Consider the following 27,506-nt stretch of genomic DNA (forward strand, 5'->3'; position numbering starts at 1 on the left):
GCTCCAAGTCAGGTGATTCCGGGCACGTGACGGGCACCACCTACCCTGCTGCTCCCGAGTGGCAGCTCGGGCGGCCAATGAGGGGCTGGGTCTCGGCGCGGAGCCTATGAGAGCCGGGTTCCAGGGGGCGGGCCGCGCGGCGGTGGCGGCTGCCGGGGGCGGCGGCGGCGGCGGACTGGGGAGGCGGCGGCCTGGCTTGGCCTGGCCTGGCCTGTCAGGGCGCGGGCGGCGGCGGCTCCAGCACCATGTCCCTGCAGTACGGGGCGGAGGAGACGCCCCTGGCCGGCAGTTACGGCGCGGCGGATTCGTTCCCGAAGGACTTCGGCTACGGCGTGGAGGAGGAGGAAGAGGAGGCGGCAGCCGCGGCCGGTGGGGTTGGGGCGGGGGCCGGCGGAGGCTGTGGCCCGGGGGGCGCTGACAGCTCCAAGCCGAGGATTCTGCTCATGGGACTCCGGCGCAGCGGCAAGTCCTCCATCCAGAAGGTGAGTGGGGCCGCGCCGGGTCCCCCAGGCCCTCTCTCCCCCTCCCGGGGGCTCGGGTGGCCGCCGGGCGGGGGTGGGGGGCCCCGAGGAGGGCGGCGGCCGGGCTGGCCGATAGGGCTACCCCACCGCGCGTTTTCTTGTCTTCTGGGGAGCGGGGCCAGAGGCACGGCCCGCGGAGGACCCCGACCTGGGAGTCCACGCCCAAGTCAGCTGAGGCCGAGCGGGTCCCCGAAAGCGAGACTGGCTGGAGGGAGGCAGGTGCCGGTGCCACCACCCGGGACCTCCGCCCCCTGGGACCCAGCCCCTGAGTGCTTTTCTGAAACTGGGACGTACACTCCGGTCCCAACTTGGAGAACTTGTCCGACTCCCTCCCCTACCCGGTTTTTGTGTATTCCTCTCACTTCAGGTGGCCTGAGTTTGCAGGGCTTCCCAGGTGAGCCCCAGGGAGCAGCGTCTGGAAGAGCTGTGACTAAGTCACTGGCCATTTTAATGCTTGCTCTTCTTACTATTACGAAGGAGAATTTAACTTTCCTGGGGCTCGGGGGCTGTTATTCCCCCAATTTTAGTACTGGTGGCCAGGCGAGTGTAGTTACTCGTGAAGTCCTCCCGTATGTGTGCCGATACAAAAATCTTCTGAGACCTCGAGAGTATTTGCAGACCTAGGTCAGCCCATTTGCTTTCACTTCGGGTCTGCCAGGAACAGATGGAGGGCTAGACCCTTCTTAGTAAGGGGGAAATTGAGGCAAGATTGACCACCTCCCCTAGCCACCCCCCCCACCCCCAACACATAAGTGAGCTGGTATTAAAACGCCAGATACCCGGTCTGTTGCCCTTTCCAGTCTGTTGCAAAGGTCTGTCCACAATAAATCTGTGATATTTTGTAAACGTGATGGCTTTAAAAAGTAGCCTTCTTCCGAAATTACTGGATTACTGTGTTGTGTTTACTTCCCAATTTACTGGATTGCTGGGTTTTATTTATCATCTCACTTATTGTAGCAAAATTTGAGTACATTTATGGTAGGGCTTTAGCAAACTGCATTTCATTCTTCTCAGTTGTTACTCATTGACTAGACCTTGGGAGTAACCACCTATTTTCCTTTTCTGGAAAGTGACAGGGACAAGTTAGCTTTATGTTAGAATTGTATGGATTGTGATTATCCTGATTCTCAATCATTACCTTTACTATTTCTTCTTTCATGGGAGCTGTTTTTCCTTGTCACCTCCCCTCCCCCCATGTATCACTATTTCCCCCCATATATCACTTTCTACTTGGTATAATTACTGTCTGTTTTATTTCTTCCACAAGACTGCAAACTCAGTGAAGACAGAGTCTAGTCAGTTACGTTTCTAACGATTTCCCAGAGCCTGATATAGACATCCCAGTAAGTTTTCAGTGAACAAAAATTCTTAAACTTTAGCTGTAAGTTTTTGTAATCTTAAAGCAGATTTTGGCAGAATTAATAAGTTTAACAGAAAACAAAATTAACACGAGAGACATGGCTACAACTAGGATTGAATATGGCACAGAGAAAATAGCAGAAAAGTTTAGCTCCAAAATAGGCCTGATGGAAAGTAATTTGGTGTCTTCTCATCTCTCAGAAGCCAAAGGGTAGTGAGTACTGATGGATACACCATTCACTTTTTTATCTCTTTAAACATTTTTGCTGTAGGATCACGTTTTTTATATGTGAATTCAGAGTGGAACTTTGACCTTGAAATACAAAGTTGAATAGTTATAAAATTATCTTCTTTCTTTTAACAGGTGGTGTTTCATAAAATGTCACCCAACGAGACCCTCTTTTTGGAAAGTACCAACAAGATCTATAAAGATGACATTTCCAATAGCTCCTTTGTGAATTTCCAGATCTGGGATTTTCCTGGGCAAATGGACTTTTTTGACCCAACTTTTGACTACGAGATGATCTTCAGGGGAACCGGAGCGTTGATATATGTCATTGATGCACAGGTAGTTAGGAATAATGATGTTTACTTCTTTTTCCTGCTGTCAAAAGATGTAGAAACAAAGGAAAGTTGTTTATCTTCTTTTATCATGTGCTTCTTGCTGCTTATTTCTTTGCCTGTAGAAGTCTTTGCGGTCCGAGAGATGCAGCCACAGAGGTGTGTTAGGAGCAGGCATGCCATTGTGCGAGTGCAGAATAAGAGATGACTAGGAGATAGTGGCTTATTTATTATCTTTGAGTTCCAGTTAATGAGCAGGTTTCCACTTTTATTTGTTAGTAGTGGATATTGCTGTACTTCATTAAGTATTACAATAGTGACGTCACTTGCTGGAAAAATCTCCTCTTTGCCCTTAATATAAGGAGGACGAGGAGAACTGAGTAAATATTAAAGTGACCGGTTTCCTTGGCTGTCCAAATTGGGTTTAGCTCAACAAGCATTTATTGAGGGCCTAGCATGTGAAAGGCACTGAGAAGGATGGGACATGTCCCTGTCCTTAAGAAGCTTACTTTATATAAGCTTAAACATCAGTCGGGAATGCTTTCTGAGTGACAGGCTCTGTAATGGATGCTTCCACATACCTGGTCCAGTTTAATTTATTCTTCACGATACCGTGAGATAGGTATGGTAAGGCCAATTTTTATGAAGAAAACTCAGATCACAAGTTTAAGCAACCTGCTTAAAGTCACACATCTAATAAATGGCAGAGCTGGGATTACTTTTAAAAAATTCTCTTCGGAAGACATGTCCATTTCCTTATATTACCAATATTTAAAAATTGCAAGCTTTAACTTGGTAATTACATTTTTTATCTGGAGAGGTTAAAGATTTAGAGAGATTAAAGTATGTTAGTGTATTTGAATGTTTTGAGTATTTGTGAATAATTAGGATAATATATTTTCTATGGTTGGGGAAAGAGGTGGTTTGAGGCTTTCTTAACTCGTTACTGACTTTTACAAGATTTCTTTTTAAAAAAATATTTTGTTCTGACTTACAGGATGACTACATGGAGGCTTTAACAAGACTTCACATTACTGTTTCTAAAGCCTACAAAGTTAACCCAGACATGAATTTTGAGGTTTTTATTCACAAAGTTGATGGTCTGTCTGATGATCACAAAATAGAAACACAGAGGGACATTCATCAAAGGGCCAATGATGACCTTGCAGATGCTGGGCTAGAAAAACTCCACCTTAGGTAACAACATGTGTGTTTGATATGAGAGCCCTGAAAAATGTGTAAATGTATTCCCATCTCTGTCATTACAAACACGTAGTTTTCTGTTACTGGTATATCCTTCCCAAAGCTGTAATGTTCTTGATCTCTTCTATGTCGAATTCAGTTTTGGGAGCCTGATGTTATTGAGAAGTTACTTTCCCGGTTTTTTGCATTTTCCTGGAGATTGAAGTCATGTTAAGTGTTTTCGTTGGTGCTTGTAGAAATTCATCTCAAGAGACTGGGATCAGCCTGTTTCCTCATGGCATAAATCTGCTTTGGGACTTCCCTCTCTTGGTTTCATCTTTTTTTTTTTTTTTCTTTCTTTTTGCCTTCATTCAAAGGCTCTCTGTCACATTTGTTGTAGAACTCTGTAGCTTGATTCTTCACAGTATGTATATATATATATATATATTTATATATATATATATATATTTTTTTTTTTTTTCCCCCCCAGTAGGAAGGGTCTTTTAAAGAGGATATGGTTTCAAATCTGGACTCTAATGTATCTTTTGTATGTTTTTAAAACCAGTTTATGCTTTTATGAATCTCTAAAGCTTGGGTTAGGTGAGTTTAGTCTATAAATCTGTTTAGGGCTCCTGTTAAGTTTAAAGAACTGATTCATAGTTAAATGTAATTAAAAATTATTACTTAAAAAAACACCTACTAGATAGGATTGATGGTTTATGTGCTTGTCTTCTGAAAGTATATGAGGAATATTCTATATTTTGTAATTTTTTTGGTGGCATAGGTAGATACGAGTGATAAAAAGTACCCAAGAAAATGTTCTCTTGATGATGTAAAAGCTTAAAGAGGAAGCGGGGAGACACACGTGTAGCTATTTCCTTATCCCTGGTCTGTTACAGTGACTTCCTTATAGGCTCAAGCCAGTCCCCATCCCTATCCCTAATATTCCCTAAGGTCTCAGGCTCCAAGGTCTTTCAGTTATTTTTCCAGGAGGTCCGTAGAAAAAAACCTCATTGGTCTATAGTTTGCCTGGATTAAAATTTTAAAATATTTATTAGTAAGTCACACTTAAAAAAATATTCAACATTTGTAAGAGAAAATGAAAATGCATCCCTATTAAGTTCCTCAATCTTACTTGTTGGGAATCTACTATTAACAGTGGATTTTAGGCCGTGATTGTCCCGTGTTCCCTAGTGCCCATGGGAATTCTAATCTTTACACTACTTCTGTGTCCCTTTCTGGGGCAGCCCACCCCAGTGGTACGTGCCATCCCTTTCTCTAGTTCCTTATGGGGCCTTAGGCCTTGTTAACCTCTGTAGAATTTTGCATCTAGCTTTTGTTAATTACTAGCATACCTGCAGATTAGGCTTCATTTGATTTCCAGTTACTAGAAACTCAGCTTACTAAATGCCCTGTGTGTCTCAGGTTCTCCATGTCCCCATCTACCTCCAGGTGTCACAGACCTTGCAGGATCTTCTCACATTGCTAACCTTCTTGCCTACAGGAAACAATAAAATACTCTTTTGTCCTTAGTGCCTTTAGGGGCTCATCTTGGGCTCTCTCTTTCATTGCTCTAACATCTAAAGGCAAGCCCCATCTTGCGTAGGGTTAGGGTCCTAGGTCAGCTCCTTGAAAGTATTTTTAAGTTACCCGTAAAGTGTGAAATCCACAGTTCTGTGTTTCTGACTTTAATATAAGCTTGTAAATAAATAGAACAACTGTGTCATGAAAAGTATACTTCCTGACCTAAAAAGCAGGTGAAATTGTATTGTTTAAAATGTTAAAAAGTGTCTCTTTCTCACATGTGTTTTGTTAAATCTATAGATACTACTTCTCCGCTGTATGTCCTTTTAGGCTACCAGATTCCTGTTCCATTCTCAATAGGGCCCTAGCTCCTATCTTTCTAAATATGTTATTTATATAAATTCTAAGCATCAATTGTGTTCATTTGTGTATTGAACAAATATTTATGAGCACTGTTGAGGGCATTGGGGTTATAGCTATGAGCAAGACTGTCAAATCTCTGTCCTCATGAAGCCCGCATCCTGATGAATAAGACAGCTCAAAAGTACTTACAAATAAGTGTATAGTGTAATTTTAGGTACTTAACAGTGCTATGAAGAAAATTAAATTAGGTGAAAGGGGTGCTGTTTTAGGTGGGGGGGGGGTCAGGAAAGAGCTTTCTGAGGAGATGACATTTTAGTAGAGACATGAATTACATTCTTATTTAATAAATGCCACCCTTCTCTGTCATCTCTTTTGGTTTTTATCTTGGTTTTTGTCAGTTATTAGCTTAAGAAATCAAGCTGTTTGGATCAGGTTGCAAAGAATTAGGTGAATATTCAGGTTTCTGCAACTGGAAATGCTTTTCTGGGTACTAGGGAATTGCCCTCTGTGTAAATGCAGTAACGGGATGGATGGTTACAAGCCAAGTGGGGAAGCTGCATTTGTGTAAAAAGGCTTTGTCTCAACTTCCTGAAATGAAATGATAAGAAACTTAAACTTTTATATTTTATGATAATTGTCACTTTATTTTCCAAAATAATCAAACTGTGTTGTGTTTTTCAGCTTTTATTTGACTAGTATCTATGACCATTCAATATTTGAAGCCTTTAGTAAGGTGGTGCAGAAACTCATCCCACAACTGCCGACTTTGGAAAACCTATTAAATATCTTTATATCAGTAAGTGAGCTAATTCACTACAGTCTCTGATTCCATTTTCTTGAATATATTTGTGTTATCAACGTCTCCAACAACTGGCTTGAATTAGTCTGAATCAGGCCGAAAGACTAATGACACACTTAACATGTAAAATAAATCATAAGAACATTAAAAAAATGGCTTGAGTTATTTTCTGAGCACTTTAGTGCTCACCCTTTTGGTCTTAAAATGGACTAATGAAAAATTTCCTCATGATTTCTTAATTAATAAAAAAATCTTCATGAAAAAAATCATAATATCTGTTTCCTGCGTGAGGAGTAGTAACTGGAAAAGACTGGGTTTTGGGAATTTGACGCCTGCTTAATCTCTGCTTTATTGGAGGTCACATTGAAAAATTGATCTTTTCCTTTCCTTGCTAACTGTAATCTTAGTATCATATTTCACCTTTCTTATTTTGAGGATGCAGCTTAATAAAACAGGATATTCCTTCAATAAATTTAACATTCAACCTTTATGTTTCCCAGACATTACTTTGAAGGACTCAGCATGTAGTGATCCCCAGTTCTTTTGGGCTTTGGGGTATGTTAGATGTTGACATAATATTAATTCTTTTATGTTTTGCTAATTGCCACAGAAAGCCTTTCTGGTAGCAAGGTCATTCAAATCAGAGATTGATTATTGTAACAAGAAAGGATTATTGAAAATGTAGGATGGCTTGATTTTTGGAGGGGTTTTTTTTGTTAATTTTTTTGGTGGCGTCTTAGCAAATGATCCATTTAAGTAAAGGAGGAAGAAGAAACAGATTTAGTGCAATCAAGTTAGTAAATCAGAGCAGAGAAATAATTCCACTTTTATTCCTTGGATAACAGAAGTGTCTCTGAACCAAATACCTTTTGATTTTTTGGTATGGGGTTGTACATTTAAAAATGTCCTGGGGCGCCTGGGTGGCGCAGTCGGTTAAGCGTCCGACTTCAGCCAGGTCACGATCTCGCGGTCCGTGAGTTCGAGCCCCGCGTCGGGCTCTGGGCTGATGGCTCAGAGCCTGGAGCCTGTTTCCGATTCTGTGTCTCCCTCTCTCTCTGCCCCTCCCCCGTTCATGCTCTGTCTCTCTGTCCCAAAAATAAATAAACGTTGAAAAAAAAAAATTTTTTTTTTAATGTCCTTGTGTGTTAGTCATTCAGGATATTAGGTAAATTACAAATTTTGATTCTTAAAACTGACACTTGCCCAATTTTGTTTTTCCAAGAATTCAGGTATTGAAAAAGCTTTTCTCTTCGATGTTGTCAGCAAAATCTACATTGCAACAGACAGTTCACCTGTGGATATGCAATCTTATGAACTTTGCTGTGACATGATTGATGTTGTAATTGATGTATCTTGTATATATGGGTAAGTTACGTACATATTTTTGCAAGATCTCAGACAGATGGAAAACTACCTGTTCAGTTTGTCAGAGGGATTAATTTCTGAGGCTTCTAGCAGGTACTGTGTGGAGTGGAATTGTTCTGACCATAGTTCTTCAACTTGGAACGTGATTTCTCTGTAGATGGACTGCTATGTCTTACTCCTTCAGAGAGGATGGATAAGAGCAGTTGAAAAGGTGTGCTAATGCCAGACTTCATTATCACTGAAAGTTTCTGCCATTATTTGGGGGCTTTGCACTGTGTCTTCTCCCTTAGGGTCTTAGCTAGATCAAAAAAGTAGATTTATTTATTAAAAACATTTGGAATAACAGAGTAAGTCCTGGTTCCTAATTTAACTTCAGGCTTTGTGGGAATGAGGGATCCTTAATCTTTCATAGAGCTCAGAAACAGGAAATCAGAATTTTGGATGTCAGAAGGACTCGCAAATAGAAAAATTTGACCCACACATCTACGTTTCCAAAATAAATGTCTAAAAAAGTGTGTGACTTTATAGAATAGTCCAGAGGATGAGTGAAAACTCTGGAGAATTACTGTTATTTCAAAAGCCAACAGCCTCTGTTGCTTATAATAGCCCTGAACCCCCTTACGTATTAACATCAGCACTCTCAAGGCACTTTCTGACGCTCTGACATTACCTTTGTTTTCTGGTACCTGTGTCCTTTATCTGTTCCTCTCTCCACCTGATCTGAACTCTTTTTTCATTGCTCTGTTCCTGCCCTTCACCTTGGTCTCTCAGCCTGATTTGTCCGCGTCTTTCTCCAGCTGCCTCTGAGGAGGAGAATGCATTTCTCTTACCTGTTCTTTACCTGTCTTCTATTTCTATTTTCCACTGTTGTGCTTACAGGCTCTCCTTTGTTCTTTTTTTCCCCATAGTAAAAATGTGATTTTTGTTTATTATATTATTCAGGAAAGTTTCTTGTTCCCATTCCTAATTTTAAAAATGGACAGATAGAACATTTGCTTTTTCTTTAAAATAAAATTTCATAACCCCTTTTTTTATAATTTAAAAATCAAATTTAGTTGCAAAAATTTTTTTTCAGTGTAAAGTACGTTGTAAAATACATTATACATCATAAGGCATGTTATAAAAGAGAAAATCTCCATTATCATTCTTCATACAATCCATGCACGCACTTTGGTGTGTTTTATTATTATATTTGCTTCCTACTTGACTCTTGATTTACATCTTTTGAAGGATAACTACGTATAATTCTGACAATTCTAGTAAAATAAAATAGGTTTCAGATCTGAAGGCTCGCTTCGTAAGCGAGGATTAAGATTCCATGGTGCCTTTGACAGACTCTATTCATTTTAGTTTTTATGCTTCCTCCTTTTTCCCCAATGGCAGCCCTCTTATGTTGGGGCCTTTTTTATTTGCATGCAGTCAGTGCAGATGAGTTATGACTGACGAAGATTTGAAACGTGTTGAACTCCATGTATCCTAGGTAAACAAGGTGATGGTGTGAACACATGGAATACTGCATCCTAGTCTGAGAACCGTATTTCTTAAATGAGAACCTCTGTTCCAGCATATTTAAGCCAGTAATTTTTCTCAAAAGACACTTGGGAAACTGGGTAGAAAGACTCGTCATTGTGCAAATTAAATGTGACAGAACACCTCGCTGGGAAACCTGTAATGAATATTTTCTTTTAAAACAGGTTAAAGGAAGATGGAAGTGGAAGTGCTTATGACAAAGAATCTATGGCAATTATCAAGCTGAATAATACAACTGTCCTTTATTTAAAGGAAGTGACTAAATTTTTGGCACTGGTCTGCATTCTTAGGGAAGAAAGTTTTGAACGAAAAGGTAATGGCATTTTAAAAGGTTGTTTTTATTGGAAGTTCTTTGTCCTCATTTGTTAGGCTCTTGAAATAAGGGAAAATAATATTTCAGTGTTAGAGGATTATCAGCTCAAACTGCTCTTGTCCCTTCCTTTCCATGTATAGTCCAGACTTTATCCTTCTTTTGATCTTTGATGTTGAATCAAGTGTTTAATTCCAGCCTTTCTTATTTGGGGTCCTTTTAATACATGTCCAAGTGCTTGTTGTTTGGCTTCCACCCGAGTCTGTGCACCGAGGTTTCTTTGGCAGGTTCCCAGGTCCCTTCCTGCTACGCACAGTGGCCTTTCTTCATTCTGTAGCCTCTTCAGCCTTCGGAAGCATATGGCCCTGCCAGTCCCTCCTTTCTGTAAGTTTTCCTCTCTGTGTGCTTCCCTAACGCTGAGCTCTCCAGGTTATTTTATGTATTTGTTTCTCTGACCACCTCTCAAGTTTCTTCCGGCCATTTTTCTCAGCCTGAGCATTCTTCAGAGCCAAGTCTTTCTGCCCGCTTCTTCACTTACTCTCCTGGCCAGCGCATCCAAGCCGTGGCTTCAGTTAATTTTCTCTATGTACTGATTGAGATGTTCACATCTCCAGCCCTGACTTGGGCCCATATTCCAGTTCCGCGTTTGGAGCTGTCAGTAAGACATTTTCACTTCATTTGACTATTATTGTACGTGGTGTCAAAACTGATGAATACTTTCACTTCTGTTTCATGACCCTCTTGGCTACCTACTTTTGTTACTAGTTATGACGGTTTCTGGTGTCCAAGCGCAGATATCTTGTAGTCCGGTAACTGTGTGGTGGCATTGCTGAAGGGGCCCTTGCACATCATTTCACAGAAGGTATTCTGTGTTCTCTTTTTTCTATTTTCCTGTACTGTTGACATTGAATTTTCACCCAATCTTACTATTTGTTTCTTGGATTTCCTTTCTGTTTCTACTGTCAGTGACTCCAATCCAGGCCTGTGGTGCTGCAGTAAAGTCCTGTTTGAGGTTATGCATTTGGCATGTGTTTTCAGAGCTTTGGTATGTGTTGTCTTTTATTCCAAAGGCAGACTAGCTTTCAGAAAACGACTTTCATCATGTTGTTTGAGTTCTCATGGATCTATAATAGCTCTCTGCTGTTCACTGTAATAAGTCCCTGCTCCTTCTGCATTTTTTGTAGTAATTTAATGTTAATGAATATCATTTCACTAATGTTACTAAACCACATCAGATACACAAAATTTGGGGGTAAAACAAAAACGTGTGTATTCACCTTTGAGCTTCAGAACTAAAACATGGTAGAGACATACTTGTCTTTTATGTATTTCTCGCTTGAAGTCTCCTTGGCACTATGTTGAATGTAGTATTTAGTTTTCCTATGTATGGTTTATTCTTTACTTTGTATCTTCCTTAACATAGAGCTTCGTATTGTGTATCTTTGTGTAAATAATGTAAAAACGTAAATGGTCTTCGGCAACTTGCTTGTTCTTTTCACTCAAGATCTTTTTTGAGATTTATTTGTACCGATAACATGTATGTTCAGTTCATTCATTTTCTCTCCACACCATACTATATGGATTGAATATGCCACAATTTATTATTAAAAATAATAGATTATTTTTAAAATCACATACAGTTTTGCAGCAAATACGCAGATGTGACAAATGAACACATTTGCCTTTGCACGTGTGGAGAATTTCTCTTAGGATGTATTTAGTAGTGGAGTTTATAGAGATGTATTCATACAACCTCAGCTTTATTAAACATTGCCTTCCGAAGTAGCTTTACTAGTTTCACCCCTGGCAGTACTGTGTGGGTGGGAGTTCTTGTCACTTCATGTCCTTGATAATGCCTGTCAATCTGGTAGGTGTGAAATGGTATCTTATTTGGTTCTAATTTTTACCTTAATTACTAGTTAGGGCAGACATTTTCCTCGTGGCAAGTAGCTTTTATGCCAGTTCTTATAAGTTCTTCGTTTTTCTCCATTGTCATCTTAAAAAACAAAACCAAACAAAAAACAGCCAAACTTGGAAAAAAGGGGGTGCTTGACTGGCTCAGTCAGAAGAGCGTGTGACTCTTGATCTTGGGGTCATGAGTTGGAGCCCACATTGGGTGTAGAGATTACTTAAATAAAACTTCAAAAAAAAAAAGTTAAAAAACAACCACTTTTTGGTTATGGAAACTTTCAAATATATACAGAAGTAGAATAACACAGTGAATGTCCATGTGCCCATCTTCCTGCTTCCTGCTTTTCTGTTTATCCTACCAGCCAAATCATTATTATTTTTTACTCTTTTGTTGTGGAAACTGTCAAAAAAGTAGTGAAGATAACATAATGAACCCCTTTTATTTATCCCCCAGATTGGATGATTATCAAAATCATAGCCAATTGTACTTCATTTCTGTACTTCTTTCCCTACTGGATAATTTTGGAACAAACCTCTGGCTTGATCAAATAATTTTGTCTATACAGATTTCAGCAGGTATCTCTAAGAGACAGTGTCCTTTTACGAACATAACAGTAACATTAATAGACATTAAAAAAAATGAACGGTGATTTCATAATATCAAATCTCTGGCTAGTGTTCAAGTCTCCCTGATTGTCAGTTTTTTACCATTTTCACAGAAGTCCATTTTAATGTAATTGAACTTATCAAAAACTTTTATGGTTGTTTTTTTTTTTTTTTTTCTGAGTCTGAAAGACCTCCCAGATTTGGCTGTAATCTCCTTATTCATACTTGATTCCAGCTGCTTCCCAGTGAGAATTCTCTGTCCCTGTCTGCAGTCATACCAGTGTCTTCCACCTGTGCTGTCTTCTCACTGCCAGCTCCCTGCTGGCTTTTTGGTGATATTGCCCCTCTTTCCTGCTTAATTAAGTCTTGCCTGTACCCCCAAAGTTCTGCCTCCTCCCTGAGGCTTTTTCATTGGCTGCTTTTGCCCTGCACTGGGCTCTCCCTCCTTTAGACTTCTTTGACATTTATAGTCATTTTGACACCATATCGTGTGTGTGTGTTTTAAGCAGTTTGTTTATTTTGAGAGAGGGTTGGGGAGGTACTGAGAGAGAAGTAGTAAATGTAGCGAGAGAGGGAACCCCAAGCAGGCTCTGCGTGGTCAGCACAAAGCCCGCTGCGGGGCTTGAACCCACAAACCATGAGATCGTGACCTGAGACGAAATCAAGAGTTGGACCCTCAACCAGCTGAGTCACCCAGGCGCCCCTGACACCGTGTTGTTTTGATTGGTTTCTTGTGTGGTTGTCTGTATGTCACACTGTCCTCAAGGGCATTGATGCTTCTTCTGACCTCTGTTCTTCTCACTGGCTCCTATTCTCAGCTCAAGGTCACCTCATGGTCCAGAATGGCTCCTGGAACTCTGTATTCCACACAATAAGGAGGAACAGGGCTGGGGAAAGAATGCATCCTTTTCCTTCTAAGGAGATTTCACAGAGGTGCCACATGTTTCCATTTATCTCAGTGGCCAGAATTGGTCATGTGGCCGTACATAACTACAGGGAAGGCTGGGAAATGTAATGTTTTAGCTGAGCACCACTGTGCTCATCCAAAATTGGGTTTCTTTTACTAAGGAAGAATGGATTTTTGGTAGGTAACTGGCCATTTCTGTCACAAAACAGAACTGTTTGACCAAAATCTTGTTTGGAAACCATTCAGGAAACAGATGCAGAAGGCGCTGCCTTGCTGAGGAGCAGGTGGAGGCTGCCTGAGACTCTGCCTGATGGGCCTCTCTGGTGCCTCCCAGACCCCAGGCCTCTCCCGAGCAGTGTGCCGTGTTGCCGCGCCGAGCCGTCCCCTTCAGCCCTTCGTTGGCCACCCGAAAGACTTGTAAAAGGCAAAGCCTGATAATTTGAAAAATGTGTTACTTTCACTTTAGATTTTATTCTAAGCTTTCTTAGCACATTTACCTTCCTGGTTGTTTTATTTATTGACCTGCTTTATTCCCAGGCCCCAGAGGTAACGAGTGTTAACAGTTTGGGTACATGCTTTAGCATAGAAAATTCCTCATAAAATTCCTATGTGTTTTTTTTTTTTTTATACATACCAATTATTTTCTTTTGTCGCTAAATATTTCCTAATGGATAATTTCACCATTGACATTCAGGGGGCCTGATCTTCTTTTTCTCTCTTGCAGGTTTAATAGACTACAACTTCCACTGTTTCCGAAAAGCTATTCATGAGGTTTTTGAGGTGGGTGTGACTTCTCACAGGAGCTGTGGTCACCAGACCAGTGCCCCCAGCCTGAAAGCATTGGCACACAATGGCACGCCGCGAAATGCCATCTAGCCTGAATTCCAGCTGTCGGGGCTCTGTGCCAGCTTACTCTTCACTCCAGGGTCAGATGCCACGTGCTACAGGACATGGGAGTTGCCGCTTGTGGGAATCCTGGTGCCTGTCCCACTAGAGACGAGGGGTCGAGTTTCTCATTTGGATGAAAACCCCTTCAACCAGTGGTGTGCAGCTGAAGCTACTATTTCTTTTTTTAAAAAATGGCAAGAAAGAATTCTAAAGACCCCAGAACTCAAGTGTGTCATTCTCCTCTTTGGGGTCCTGTGTTAAGTAGTTGGGATATTTTGGACCTGGAGATAACACCACTTACCCATCCTTACCGGAGAATGTTGCTGTCAATTACCAGTTGGAAATAATAGAAAGAACTGAATTTTTATATGCTTCACTTAGGTTTTCATTTGAGTAGTCTCTAAAAATCCTGCCTTGCTTAAGTTCTAACACTGCCTCTCAGATTTCAAGTTTGGACGTTGCACACCTAAGACCTTTTAAATGCATTTGCTTGCTAACTCAGAAGACACATGGTCTGACCGCAGCAAAGGACATTCCTGTACTTGTTACCGAAGAAATGAGAAGGTTTTATGCTGCATCAGGTCTAGAGCAAGGCTCCACAGTGGCTGCTGCATTAGTTCTCTGGGGAGTGTTGAGGAAGAAACTTTAAGACAGAAGACAGATCTGCACCTGTGTTTTGGGTACCAGATACCTGGGTTCTTTCTCCTCCATTAGATAAGTGATCATGGTCGGTGTAACAATGGGAATTGAACAAATTTGTTTTCCCCACAAGCTCCTCCTCCCAGGGGAGAAATTTCATCATGTCGTTGAAATACTTAGCTCACTTTTCTTTAAACTTGGTACCAGCCGCTACACACCTTTTGTTCTAAGCTGTTTAGATTCTTTAAGAATTGCTGTTTTGTTAACCATGAATGACCCTAAGGCACTGGTGGGCCGTCCACTGGGAGTCGGAGAGAGCACATGGCGCCACAACATGTGTCATTAAACATACTTTGTCTCCAGTATTCTGACACCAAGTGTCAACTGTGGTACTTTCTTCACTTAGGATATTAATTCGTAATTGTTTCTTTTTGTTGATGGTTGATACCCTGTCCGTTGATTTAAAGTTACACATTATTTTTACTCGACATGCCCAGTAGTCCTGTATCCAAAGCCACTGGACCACTTGAGTACATAAGTGCCACTGTTTAATGAAATATGTATATTCAGGTCTGTAAACCTAACAGTGTGACTTGAAGTGCTTCCTGCAGATGATTCTGACTGTTGAGTATTTACATGGACCATGGCGATATCCAAAAGAAAACGCTTTTATATTTATAGATTATTTCACTGAAGTATATAAAATGGGTATCAATAAATGTATTTACTCCAAAACCTGTTTTTTATTTTGCCTCAGCCACGAAGAGGGTGGGGTGATGGAGCGTTTGGTTGTCTCATTTTACCCATTTCTTTTGCTGCCACGTGTGGTTGACATGCCATATGTTTTCGGATTTCAAGCTCTGTCCTGATGCAGGAATTTCATACCTGTGTCCAGACCTCTCTCCTGGCCCCTTTCTGCTTAGGGTGGGGAAGTCTAGGCCTCCGTGAACGTGGTTTTTTGGTTGTGTTTCATACCAACAAATTTCTCTCCTGGTGGGGAGTATTCAGGGTTGGCACGACTGATGTGTTATATCTAAAGCCAGGAAGGGGTAAGGAGATGAATTAAGTACAACGCTGTATACAAAATTTGTGCCAATTCCAGGTTTGTTCATTTCTTCTAGTGACTGGGATACTCTTTCTTTTTCTTTTTTTTTTTTTAAATTTTAGAGATGGGGGGGTTGGGGGGAAAGCAGGAGATGGGGGAGTAGAGAGAGCATCCCAAGCAGGCTCCACACTCAGCGTGGAGCCTGATATGGGACTTGATCCCACAACCCTGGGATCATGACCTGAGCAGAAACGAGGAGTTGGACATTCAACTGAGCCACCCAGGTGGCTCCGGATACTCATTTTTTAATTTTTATTTTTTTCAGTGTTTGTTGATTTTGAGAGAGAGAGTGCAAGCATAAGTGGGGGAGGAGCAGGGAGAGGAGAGAGAGAGAATCCTAAGCAGGCTCTACATTCCATGCTGAGCCCAACGCGGGGCTTGATCTCACCACTGTGAGATCATGACCTGAGCTGAAATCAAGAGTCAGATGCTTAACTGACCGAGCCACCCAGGTGTCCCCTAGGATACTCTTATTGACCCTTAAATGTCGGTTATGTTGATCTAGTTAGGTGGGATCTAAACTGATTGGGGTATATATTCATTTATAGAAGGGAGGAAGGTGGATAGAAGTTGAAAGTTTAAAAAAAAAAAATGTTTATTTTTGAGAAAGACAGCAAGAGCGGGAGGGGTAGAGAGAGGGAGACACAGAATCTGAAACAGGCTCCAGGCCCTGAGCTGTCAGCACAGAGCCCGACGCAGGGCTCAAACCCATGAGTTGTGAGATCATGACCTGAGCCGAAGTTGGCTACTTAACGACTGATCCACCCAGGCGCCCCGAAGTTGAAAGATCTTCTAATTTTCTTGATCAGATGACTTTAGAATTCAGTTTTAAGACTTTGAAATGGCAAGCACATAAACATTACAAAAAGAACCTCCTAAAATACCTCATCCTGTATCCTTTTTCAAGTTTTGGAAACTGAAGTCCAGAGGAGTAAAGAATCCTTGTCTGGAATCGCAGATGGGATGACCATATAAATCAAACTCCAACCCAGGATGCGGTTGAGAGTGGAAGGGATGCCGTCAATAATTATGCCAGAGTGATGCGTGTAAACTGGCACTGCCTTGGTACACCAAGGTTGGCCAACGAAGTCCTCGATGTCGTTAGCGTGCCATGGGGCCTGCGTTCCGGATGTGACGGCCCAGGGCTGCCTGCCCATGTCTCCGGCCTCAGGCTTCTATCGGTTAAACAGAAATAATGCCTCAAGATGAGTACACCATGGCCCACAGGTGCCCGAGAAAAAATTTTCTCCTACTGCTATGGAAAATTATAAATTCAGGAGTGACTAAGGAGAAAAGTTGAAAAAGGGTGACATAGAGACAGTGAATGAGGGAGACAACTCAGGATGAAAGGAAATGGAAGAATCCTATAAAACTATTAGGAAGGGGTTGCCTGCTTATCTGTTCCAGCCTACCTCAGAGAGAACTGCAACCTCTCTCTCTCTCTCTCTCTCTCTCTCTCTCTCTCTCTCTCACACACACACACACACACACACACACAATGAAGTCCCAATATAGATGCTGAAGGTATTTGTCAGTTAATCTACCTTCTACATTTTGAGTTCTGTGCATTCACAGAGAAACAAATGATTTTAAAACTAGAATTATGATATTTACAAGCTTTATAGTTGGGGAAAGCAATGCCTGTGATTTGTGGATTTTGTTAGGGTTCTCTATTTGTCCTGTTTGGCAAATGCTGAAAGCCTTTCTAGTTTATCCAAAAGAGGTTATTCGTGAACGTCATTATTTTCCAGCTAAGCTAGTAAAGTAACTTAAGGCACTCCCCTGTGTCCCCCAGAGACCCCCAAAGGAACATAGTTTCTAAAGGGAATTGGGCAGCAGTTGGGCCTGGCTGGAGTGTTTCTGTGAATAGCATTTTCCCTGAACTGCTGGCCCAGAGCTGGAAGCCTGTGGACATGAGGAGCCGCCAGGAGAGACGTGAAGGGGTAGCCACTCCTACCAATTATTTTAGGGGGTATATGTGTATTACTTCGTGGAGGTACTATATTCCTTGTGAGGGAGGTACTATATGCCTATTTTGAGGGTGGAAAAAAAGGCATAGAGGGACTCCATGGTGGGTGGTGGAGTTAGAATTGGAATCCATGCAGCTTGATTCTAGAACTTGCGTCTTTAATTTTTTTTAATGTTTATTTTTGACAGAGAGAGACAGAGCATGAGCAGGGGAAGGGCAGAGAGAGAGGGAGACACAGAATCCGAAGCAGGCTCCAGGCTCTGAGCTGTCAGCACAGAGCCCGACGCAGGGCTCGAACTCACGGAACGTGAGATCATGACCTAAGCCAAAGTCAAATGCTCAACCGACTGAGCCACCCAGGCGCCCCTAGAACTTGCGTCTCTAAACCACCACTTGGCCTTGCTTCCCTAAGTAGGGAGGCAGGGTTTGCCATGGGAATGTTTTGGGGAAAAAGAATCCTATAGTCAAATTTTGGAAGTAACATTCTGTAGTCTTTTGGAGAATGACTATTTTCAGTCAAATATTAAAGGTTCTGAGAACACTGCAATAGAGAAGCTTTTTACGTTGGTTTATACCCCATGTTCTTAAGCTTATGTGACCCTCTAAAAAAATGCCTACTCGGGGTGCCTGGGTGGATCGGTCAGTTGAATATCCAACTGTTGATTTTGGCTCAGGTCATGATCTCAGGGTTGTGGGATCGAGTCCTGCATCAGCTCCGCACTGAGTGTGGAGCCTGCTTAAGATTCTCTATCTCTCTCTCTCTCCCTCTGCCCCTCTCCCCTGCTCACTCACTCGCTCTCACCCTCTCTCAAGGGAAGAAAAAAAAAGGAATGCCTACTCAAGCAGTGTGTAATGAATACACTGAAGGGCACTTTACTGAAAAGTTTTCGGTGGGTTTGTAAGTAGGAGTCCATTTCCAAGTGTCTTAATACAACCTTCGGTGACCTGGTTGTGTAAGAGAGTAAAGCCTGTATATTTTCACAATCTCGGTTCTTTCAACCTGGAATCAGCTTCCCGTAACCCGTAATGCCAGATCCTCCGTAAAAAGCACTCTAACCACTGCCTTTTCATCTACTCCCCCATCCCTGCACCTTGTCTGCTCCCCGCCTTTTCTTGGTGATTTGCTCAGCACCTGCTCTTGTCCGTTGTGATGGGGGAGGCATATTTTTCTACTACGCAGCACTTCCTCAATATCTCATAAAAAAAAAAAAAAAAAAAAGCCTGTGCTCATTTAAATCGCCTTTCATTGCCCCTTTGATGCGAAGGAGGGGTTGCCTCTCTGGTCCCGGTAGCGACATGCCTAACTTTTCCCTTGGTTTGGCCCTTGTGTCCAATCCCGAAGGGTTTGACCTCTAGGTGGCGGTGTTGTACTATTTAAACACAGCGTTTAGCTTTCCTGCTCCTACATTTTTGCTCTGCCTGAAAGTTTAAATTGTCTGGATCACCCAGGTGTACATCCAACTTAGAGATCCAAAGAATTGCTGAAGTTATTTCCCCTGAAATAACATTCAGGACCGATCTGAGACATTTTAGAAGGGCAGCAGTTTGTGATTTTCGCCTTTTGTATCTACCATCAGCTTTTTAACAAGAGGCGGGATAGGCCAGAGGTCATAACATCATTCACTTTGGGGATTACGAGTTACAAAGGGGCTTTAACAAGGCGGCTTTCTCCACGTTCCACATACAGCAGACAGGACTACGTGCTTCCTAAGGCATCTGTCGTGGATGTGTGTGCTCTTAACTCCCATGGAAGGAAAAGCCACGTATCTGAATTAAATTACCTGCTTTCATCAGTTTCCTTTGCCTCAAATGAGGTCTGTTGTAATTATTTCACTCTTGAGAGCTAAAACACTGCAAGGGAAAAGGCTGCAATACATTATTCTCCCACAGCCTTTGTTTTTCTTTCCTCTGGGGCCATAGCATCTCTCTACGATCCCCAGGTGTGACCCTGTTCTGCAAAGACAGATTAAAAAAAAAAAAAAACTTTTTTTTTTAATTTTTTTCTTTTTTTTTTCAATGTTTATTTTATTTTTGGAACAGAGAGAGACGGAGCATGAACGGGGGAGGGGCAGAGAGAGGGAGACACAGAATCGGAAACAGGCTCCAGTCTTCCGAGCCATCAGCCCAGAGCCTGACGCGGGGCTCGAACTAACTGACCGCGAGATCATGACCTGGCTGAAGTCGGACGCTTAACCGACTGCGCCACCTAGGCGCCCCCCCAAAAAAAAACTTTTAAAAAATGTTTATTTTTGAGAGAGAGAGAGAGCACAAGTGGGGTTGAGGGCAGAGAGAGAGGGAGACACAGAATCCCAAGCAGGCTCCAGGCTCTCAGCCGTCAGCACAGAGCCCGACGCAGAGCTTGAACCCACGGACCGTGAGGTCATGACCTGAGCCAAAAAGTCAGATGCTTTAACCGACCGAGCCACCCAGGTGCCCCTGCAAAGACAGATTTTAATGTAAAAAGAACTAGAGGGGCACCTGGGTGGCGCAGTCGGTTAAGCGTCCGACTTCAGCCAGGTCACGATCTCGCGGTCCGTGAGTTCGAGCCCCGCGTCGGGCTCTGGGCTGATGGCTCGGAGCCTGGAGCCTGTTTCCGATTCTGTGTCTCCCTCTCTCTCTATGCCCCTCCCCCGTTCATGCTCTGTCTCTCTCTGTCCCAAAAATAAATAAACGTTGAAAAAAAATTTAAAAAAAAAAAAAAAGAACTAGATACATCAATTTATCTTCAGAACTGTTTAGAATATAATTGTGAAAATTGCAAAAGCACAGTTATAATGAGGAACTGAACTGAAGGAAAATAGTGGAAGGAAACCACCCCCCCACCAGACCCCACTTCAAAGTGCCTGTTACTCCCAATATGTTGTTACACAAGTGTTATAACTTCCACTTTAAGACATTTACACTTTGTTTGTTTTTTATTTGAGAGAGAGAGAGAGTGTGTGTGTGTGAGTGGGAGGAAAGGGGCAGAGGGAGAGAGGGAGGGGGAAAATCCCAAGCAGGCTCCGCACTCAGCATGGAGCCTGACTCGGGGCTCCATCCCCCGATCCTGGGGTCATGACCTGAGCTGAAATCAAGAGTCGGACGCTCAACCGACTGAGCCACCCAGGTGCCCCAAGACCCTTACACTTTGAAAAGCATCTTTTGAGCTAAAGTGACCAAACATCAGAAGGCACATGGCAGACAATTAATTTGGTTTATTTATTTAAAAAAATTTTTTTTAACGTTTTAATTTATTTTTGAGAAAGGGAGAGACAGAGCATGAACAGGGGAGGGTCAGAGAGAGAGAGAGAGACACAGAATCTGAAACAGGCTCCAGGCTCTCAGCATAGAGCCCGATGTGGGGCTCGAACTCACAGACCCCAAGATCATGACCTGAGCTGAAGTCGGCCACTCAACCGACTGAGCCACCCAGGCGCCCCAATTAATTTGGTTTAAAACAACATAACCTGCAGAACAAAAAAGCTTGGGCTACTAAAATGGAATATTAATCTTCTACAATGTTGTTATTAAAAGAGTTTTTTAATGTTTATTTATTTTTGAGAGAGAGAGAGAGAGATCGAGCATGAGTGGGGGAGGGGCAGAAAGAGAGGAGACGCAGAATCTGAAGCAGGGTCCAGGCTCTGACCTGTCAGCACAGAGCCCGATGTGGGGCTCGAACCCACAAACTGTGAGATCATGACCTGAGCCGAAATCTGACGCCCAACCGACTGAACTACCCAGGCGCCCCTGTTCTTTGTTATTTTTAAAGACAAGTGCTGGTACATTCACTTTGGTAATGATCCTCCCTTTCCTTCCATGTCCTCTCTCCTCTCTCTATTTAAATAGGCAAGCAAGCTTTGTGTTCCAGGTAACGAGTCAGCTGAGAAGGGAGTGTTAATTGTTTTGAGCAGACTGGGCTTATCTTATTCTGAAAAGCTGTGCTGAAACTCTCTGTTCTGGGGCTTTGTCCCAGAAAATGCATTGGCTTTACAGCTTTGGAAGATGAACTGAGAAGTAAGCTTACAGCCCCACTGGCTATTTCCCTAACACCTGTCTTGATTTTGGAAATGGAACTGTTTGCCATTTCTGTGCTTGGAGGGTGCTTTTGTGCTGCACTGTACCTCCTTCTGGTTAGATGTCTAAGACCGAAGGTTCTTTGGGCTCTGTTTCCTCACTATGTGACCCCAGTGGCCGTCTATTGATGGAAATGGCGTAATTGAGAAAGGCAAGCTATTTGGCAAAAAGGAACTCATTCAGGTGTCAGGGGGCCCAGGATCTCAGGGCAAGTGTTCTCTGGAGCTGGATGGAGGGGAAGAAGGCTGAGCCGAATGAAGACTGAGCTGGCATACTGAGGGGGTGGGGGCAGAACCTGGGGAAAGCCATGGTCAATCAGCAGGAGGAGGATGGATGGGAAAGAAGTCAGAATAATCCTTGTAGCAAGAAAAAACCAGGTAGACTGTGAAATGCGAAATGCAGCGCAGATACCTGAGGATGAGAATAAAGAGACCTTAATTTTGCTTAGGGGTATTGGTGACTTTGAAAAACCTCCAAACTGGAGATCTGGGCCACTTTATGCTTTTGTAGGTCCTCGACTCTCCTCTTGCAATGTGTTATTGGAGCCTTAAATTATTTATTCTTGATTTCTTTCAGATTCAAGAGAATGGTTATAAAAGTGCTTAATTGGTATTCTTCTTTTTTTTTTTTTTTTTTTTAATTTTACCCCAGGCCAGACCCTTGCCACATTGTATCTCAATTCTTACAGGAATCTGTGTTTGTCTCTCAGATTTTTTTCTTCATTTTCAAAGCCTATAAGAATGAGAGTACTCTTTGTTATAATTATTAGCAGTAGCATTGGCACTGTAATATTTGAGTGCTTACAACTCACCAGCCATTGTACTAAGAGCTTTACTTATGCCTTCTCATATAATCTACCCGATGTCCCGAAGTTAGAGCTATTGTCGTCTGTTTTACAGGTGAGAAAACTGAGGCACAGGGAGGCTAAGGAACTTGTAGGGACATATTGCTAGTTACGGGTAGAGCTTGGGTTTGAAGTCCCATCTGTCTGACGCCAGAGCAAAGGTCTGCCTTCTTAGTAGTAGCAGAGCACCTTAGAGGCTGAGTCTACAAAAGGAGGAAGGAAAATGTCTACTTGAGGACTCTCAACAGCTTTCCCCAGAGCTCTTTCAGAGTAGCTGTAGGCACCCTTTGTGGCAGAGGGAGGACACCTGTTCAACAAACAGGCTGTCTCTTCTCCTTGGGCCCCGGTTAAACATTTCCAGCCTCCCTTGCAACGAGGGAGGGTCAGGTGGCCAAGCTCTGGCCAACACAATGCAAGCGGAAGTGACGTCCGCTTCTGGGCCTAGCCCATCAAAATCCTCTCAGGCATGAGCCGCCGCGCACGATGCTTTCTCCTTCCGCCGGATTGCTGCCGATGAGTACAACGCTGTCACAAATGCAGAGCCTCGACACGGAAGGAACCTGGATCCCTGGATCACCCTTTTGGGAAGGGCCATCTGATGACCAGAAGCACTTGCACCGAGATGTTACATAGCAGTGAATAAACGTCTCTGATGTGAGGTCTTGGGATTATGAGCTTTGTTTGTTATAGCCGCTGGTGTTGTCCTGATGTATATACACCGATGCATTACGTAGGTCATGATTCTTGGCCGGGGGCTCAGTTTGGTAGTGAGTGAGAAGGCAAATAATGTCTGGAAAGAAGTGAACTAGAAAGATCCAGTCTCAGGGCTCCTGGGTGGCTCAGTTGGTTAAGCATCTGACTCTTGGTTTTGGCTCAGGTCATGATCTCATGGTTTGTGAGTTCAAGCCCTGCATAGGGCTTTGTGCTGACAGTGAGAAGCCTGCTTAGGATTCTCTCTTTTTATTTCTCTGCCCCCTCCAGCTCACGTTTTCTCTCTCTCAAAAAAATAGATGAACTTAAAAAAAAAAAAAAAGATCCAGTTTTTGTAGCCAGTTGTGAAATGCCAAAAGAATAATGTTTTCCAGGCCATGGAAATTATAATGATTACAGAATTTGAAGTCTGGGGTTTGCTAGATATTCTTCAAGGCAAACTTCTTTTTTTAAAAAAAAGTTTTTTAGTGTTTATTTTTGAGAGAGAGAGAGACAGAGACAGATACAGAGTGCGAGTGGGAACCGGCAGAGAGAGAGGGAGACACAGAATCCGAAGCAGGCTCCAGGCTCTGAGCTGTCAGCACAGAGCCTGACGTGGGACTCAAACCCACGAACTGCAAAATCATGACCTGAGCCAAAATTAGACGTTTAACCTACTGAGCCACCCAGGAGGAGCCCCCAAGGCAAACTTCTAATGCAGGAAGCTCATTGTATGACCGTGGGAGTCAGTGGAAGTGTTTGGAGAGTCCTGAATTTGTGTGCAAAATCACATGTACCAACTAAGGGAACCTGGCCTTCCCCTCATTCCCCAAGCGGTCTGCACTCAAAACAGTGAAGAACCAGTTGTAAGCTGAACACAAACCACTTAGGAGTCTTATTTAGAACAGAAATTAAAAACCCAACTTGGCTGAATGTTCTGGATTTCACACGTTTTCCTGGGTTTTCCATTTCTCCCCCTGGTATATGTAAAAGTATAAAAGGAGAGATTTTCTTAAACCCAGTACATTAGCATATGGTACAGGTGTCAATGAGCAAGTTAAATCGTCCAGATGAGGGAAATCACGAGTATAAAACATAATTGCCTTGTGGTCAAGAAGGAATAAAAGTAAGCCTAGGTCATGGTTTACCATCTGGCCTACCAGCTTCCTCTCTCCTATAGCAATAGCTTTTCTTATCCACAGGAGACTCTCAGTGGATGCCTGAAACTACAGATAATACCCACCTCTACACTTATTATGTTTTTTCCTATCTGTACATACCTATAAGAAAGTTTAATTTACGAACGAGGCACAGCAGGAGAGTAACAATAACTAATGATAAAATAGAACAACTATAAAAATATAATGTAATAAAAGTAGTGTGAATGTGGTGTAGAGATCTCAAAATATCTTACTGTTCCGCACTCACCCTTCTTGTGATGATGTGAGATGATAAAATCCCTGTGTGAGGAGATGAAGAGGGGTGAAATGATGTAGGTGTTGTGACATAGGCTACTATTGACCCGAGGATTCGTGGAAAGGAGGATCATCTGCTTTGGGACCATGGCTGACAATCGCCACTCCCCTCCCCTCCCCCCCACCGCCTTGTAACTGGACGCTGCAGAAAGCCAAACTTCGGAAAGAGAAACTGTGGATAAGGGGGGACCCCTGCGTGTCTTCGCCCTTCAAATCCCCTGGTGGGCACCTCCTTCTGTAACACGCCTTCCCTGATCCTGTTTTTCCCTTCCTTTTTTTTAAGCCTATTTATTTATGTTTGTTTGTTTGTTTGTTTTGAGTGAGTACTTGTGCACAAGTAGGGGAGGGGCAGAGAGCGACAGAGGGAGAGAGAAAGAGAATCCTGAGCAGGCTCCATACTGTCAGCTTGGAGCCTGACCTCACAAATCATGAGATCATGAAGACCTGAGCCGAGATCAAGAGTCGGATGCTTCACCGACTGAGCCACCCAGGTGCCCCTGCTTTTCCCTTCTTGATCTCCTGGCCCATCTCCTCCCCTTGTTTAATTGTTCGATATGTACAATGAAATCCCGCAAGGGCCATCGCCAGGCTGAAGAGCCGGGTCTGTGTGTTAGCCCTCTTTTGTATCCATCAGGGGTGCTCAGCAGAGGCCTGGCCTTGCACTCCACACTCAGTCCATACTTCACTGTGGCGGCGCATCATAGGAAAAGTACAAGCAGCAGGACTGGGAGATACAGCTTCGGATCCTTGAGGACCTCTTGGGAACAGCGCAGTCGGGGATTGCTATTGGTGACCGATATTTACTGCCTGCCTGCCTGCCTGCTCTGGGCTAGGGTCCAAGCCAGATGCTTATTCATTCAACAAACATTGAGTGCCTATGGGTGCAAGGCTCTGTTCTAGGTTCTGGGGACATATCAGTGAATAAGCTAGCAAAGTTCTCGCCATTAGAGTGGTGAATTTCATCCTGACAAAAGTTAGCATGCAGACGGGCGAAGGAGAGGCTCCGGAAGCGAAGGGTGTGCCCTAAATCACACAGCAATAGAGTGAACCTTGATCTTCTGACTCCAAGTCCCAGGGGCTTGTCAGCACTTAAGGAGGGTAGGGAAGAGAGAAAGGAAAGATAGTAGAGGCAATTTAATGAAGAGTTCTGTTTATTGTTCCTTTTTTTTTTTTTTAACATAAGAATGAAAAACTTCTTGGGGCGCCTGGGTGGTTCAGTCAGTTAATCATCCAAGTTTCTTTTCGACTCATTTAAAAAAAAAAAAAAAGAATGAAAACTTTTTAATGTCAAAATAGACTACTATAAACAAAACAGGAGAAACTAGGCAAACCTGTTTGCTGAGGTGTAATACACAAAGTCAACATTCTTTTTTTTTTTTAAGTTTATTTATTTATGTACTTATTTAAGTAATCTCTACACCCAACCTGGGGCTTGAACTCACGATCCCGAGATTAAGAGTCATGTGTGCTCTTCCAACCGAATAAGCCAGACATCCACAAAGTTACATTTTTTTTTAAGTTTATTTATTTATTTTGAGAGAGAGAGTGCGAGAGCTCATGCGTGTGAGTGTGGGGGAGGGAGAAAGAGAGAGAGAGAGAGAGAGAGAGAGAGAGAGAGAGAGAGAGAATCCCAAGTAGGCTCCATATAGTCAACAAGGAGCCAGACTCCGGGCTTGAACTCACCAACAGTAAGATCATGACCCGAGCCGAAGTCGGAGGCTTAACCAACTGAGCCTCCCTGGTGCCCCAAAGTTAACGTTTTTAATACAGTTTTACAAATCAGTAAGAAACACATTCCAAAAGAAAGTAAGGAAAAGATATTAGTGTGTGACATGTATGTACAAAGAAGCCAAAAATATGAAAAATGATAAAACCCCACAAGGAAGAGAAGAAATGCAAATTAAAATAGCAACGGGCTTCCCTTTCTCTTTATCAAATGGACATTTCTCTAAGTGGTGATAATGTTGATGGGGGTACAAGAAGAGGACCTTTCGTTCCTGCTGTAAGAATCAAATTTAGGGTGTTTCAAACCGATTGATTTTTTTTTTAATTAATTCATTTTTGAGAGTGAGAGAGACAGAACATGAGCGGGGGAGGGGCAGAGAGAGAGGGAGACACAGAATCTGAAGCAGGCACCAGGCTCCGAGCTGTCAGCACAGAGCCCTGTGTGGGGCTCAAACTCACAGACCGCGAACTCATGGACCAAGAGATCATGACCTGAGCCGAAGTCGGACGCCCAAGAGCCACCCAGGAGCCCCTCAAACTGATTGATTTTTATACCTCTTTAAAAGAACAGGGATTTGAAAAGCCCCTTTTCCCCCCTACCTTTTTAACAGTGTTTTCCAATTTTTTTCTACAATGAATATGTATCCTTTTCTATAATTAACAATATACATACATGCATTTTAAAAAATCCTATAAATATTGAAGAGAAGGTGAGGAGGAGATTTTATTGGTTTCTTAGTAGAGCATGGTCCTAGCCTCAGAGCAGGGGAGCAAATTTATCGTCTGTAGTTTCCAGTGTAACCATTTGCTCTTCTTTTATGCATCCTCATTTGGCCCAGTCTGTGGCTCTCTTCCTGAGAGGTGGTTCTCCACCCCAGCCACACTCCAGAATCACTTGGAATGATTCTGAGAAATAGTGATACCAAGTCCGTTCCAAACCAGTTAAATAAGGCTGTCGGTGATTTAATGTTAATTAGTGTTGTTGAGAACCACTGGCCTACAGGCTGGACCCAACCACTGGCCTATAGGCTGGACCCAACTACATCTAGTTATTTTGTGTCCCCGGGCCTAGGTCATGTGATATGATACAGGCTTGTTGCATTGAGTTAAATAGATCTGGTTTCCTTGGTCCTCCAGCATAAAGAATTCTGATTTTGCTGCTTCTCCCTCTCTCTTTTTT

The 27,506-nt window shown here is 42.8% G+C and overlaps 1 protein-coding gene across 1 annotated transcript; it reads left to right on the forward strand.

The window, feature by feature from the left end:
* Positions 1-144: 144 nt before the first annotated feature.
* RRAGC (Ras related GTP binding C) lies at positions 145-15,200 on the forward strand. Its single transcript, XM_047868861.1, has 7 exons — positions 145-482; positions 2,245-2,448; positions 3,439-3,638; positions 6,192-6,306; positions 7,532-7,674; positions 9,369-9,517; positions 13,663-15,200. The coding sequence occupies exons 1-7, from the start codon at positions 246-248 to the stop codon at positions 13,812-13,814; spliced, it is 1,200 nt and encodes a 399-aa protein (XP_047724817.1). The 5' UTR covers positions 145-245; the 3' UTR covers positions 13,815-15,200.
* The last annotated feature ends 12,306 nt before the right edge of the window (positions 15,201-27,506 follow it).

This window comes from Prionailurus viverrinus, chromosome C1, assembly GCF_022837055.1.
Source record: "Prionailurus viverrinus isolate Anna chromosome C1, UM_Priviv_1.0, whole genome shotgun sequence".
In the NCBI taxonomy this organism is placed as follows: Eukaryota; Metazoa; Chordata; class Mammalia; order Carnivora; family Felidae; genus Prionailurus; species Prionailurus viverrinus.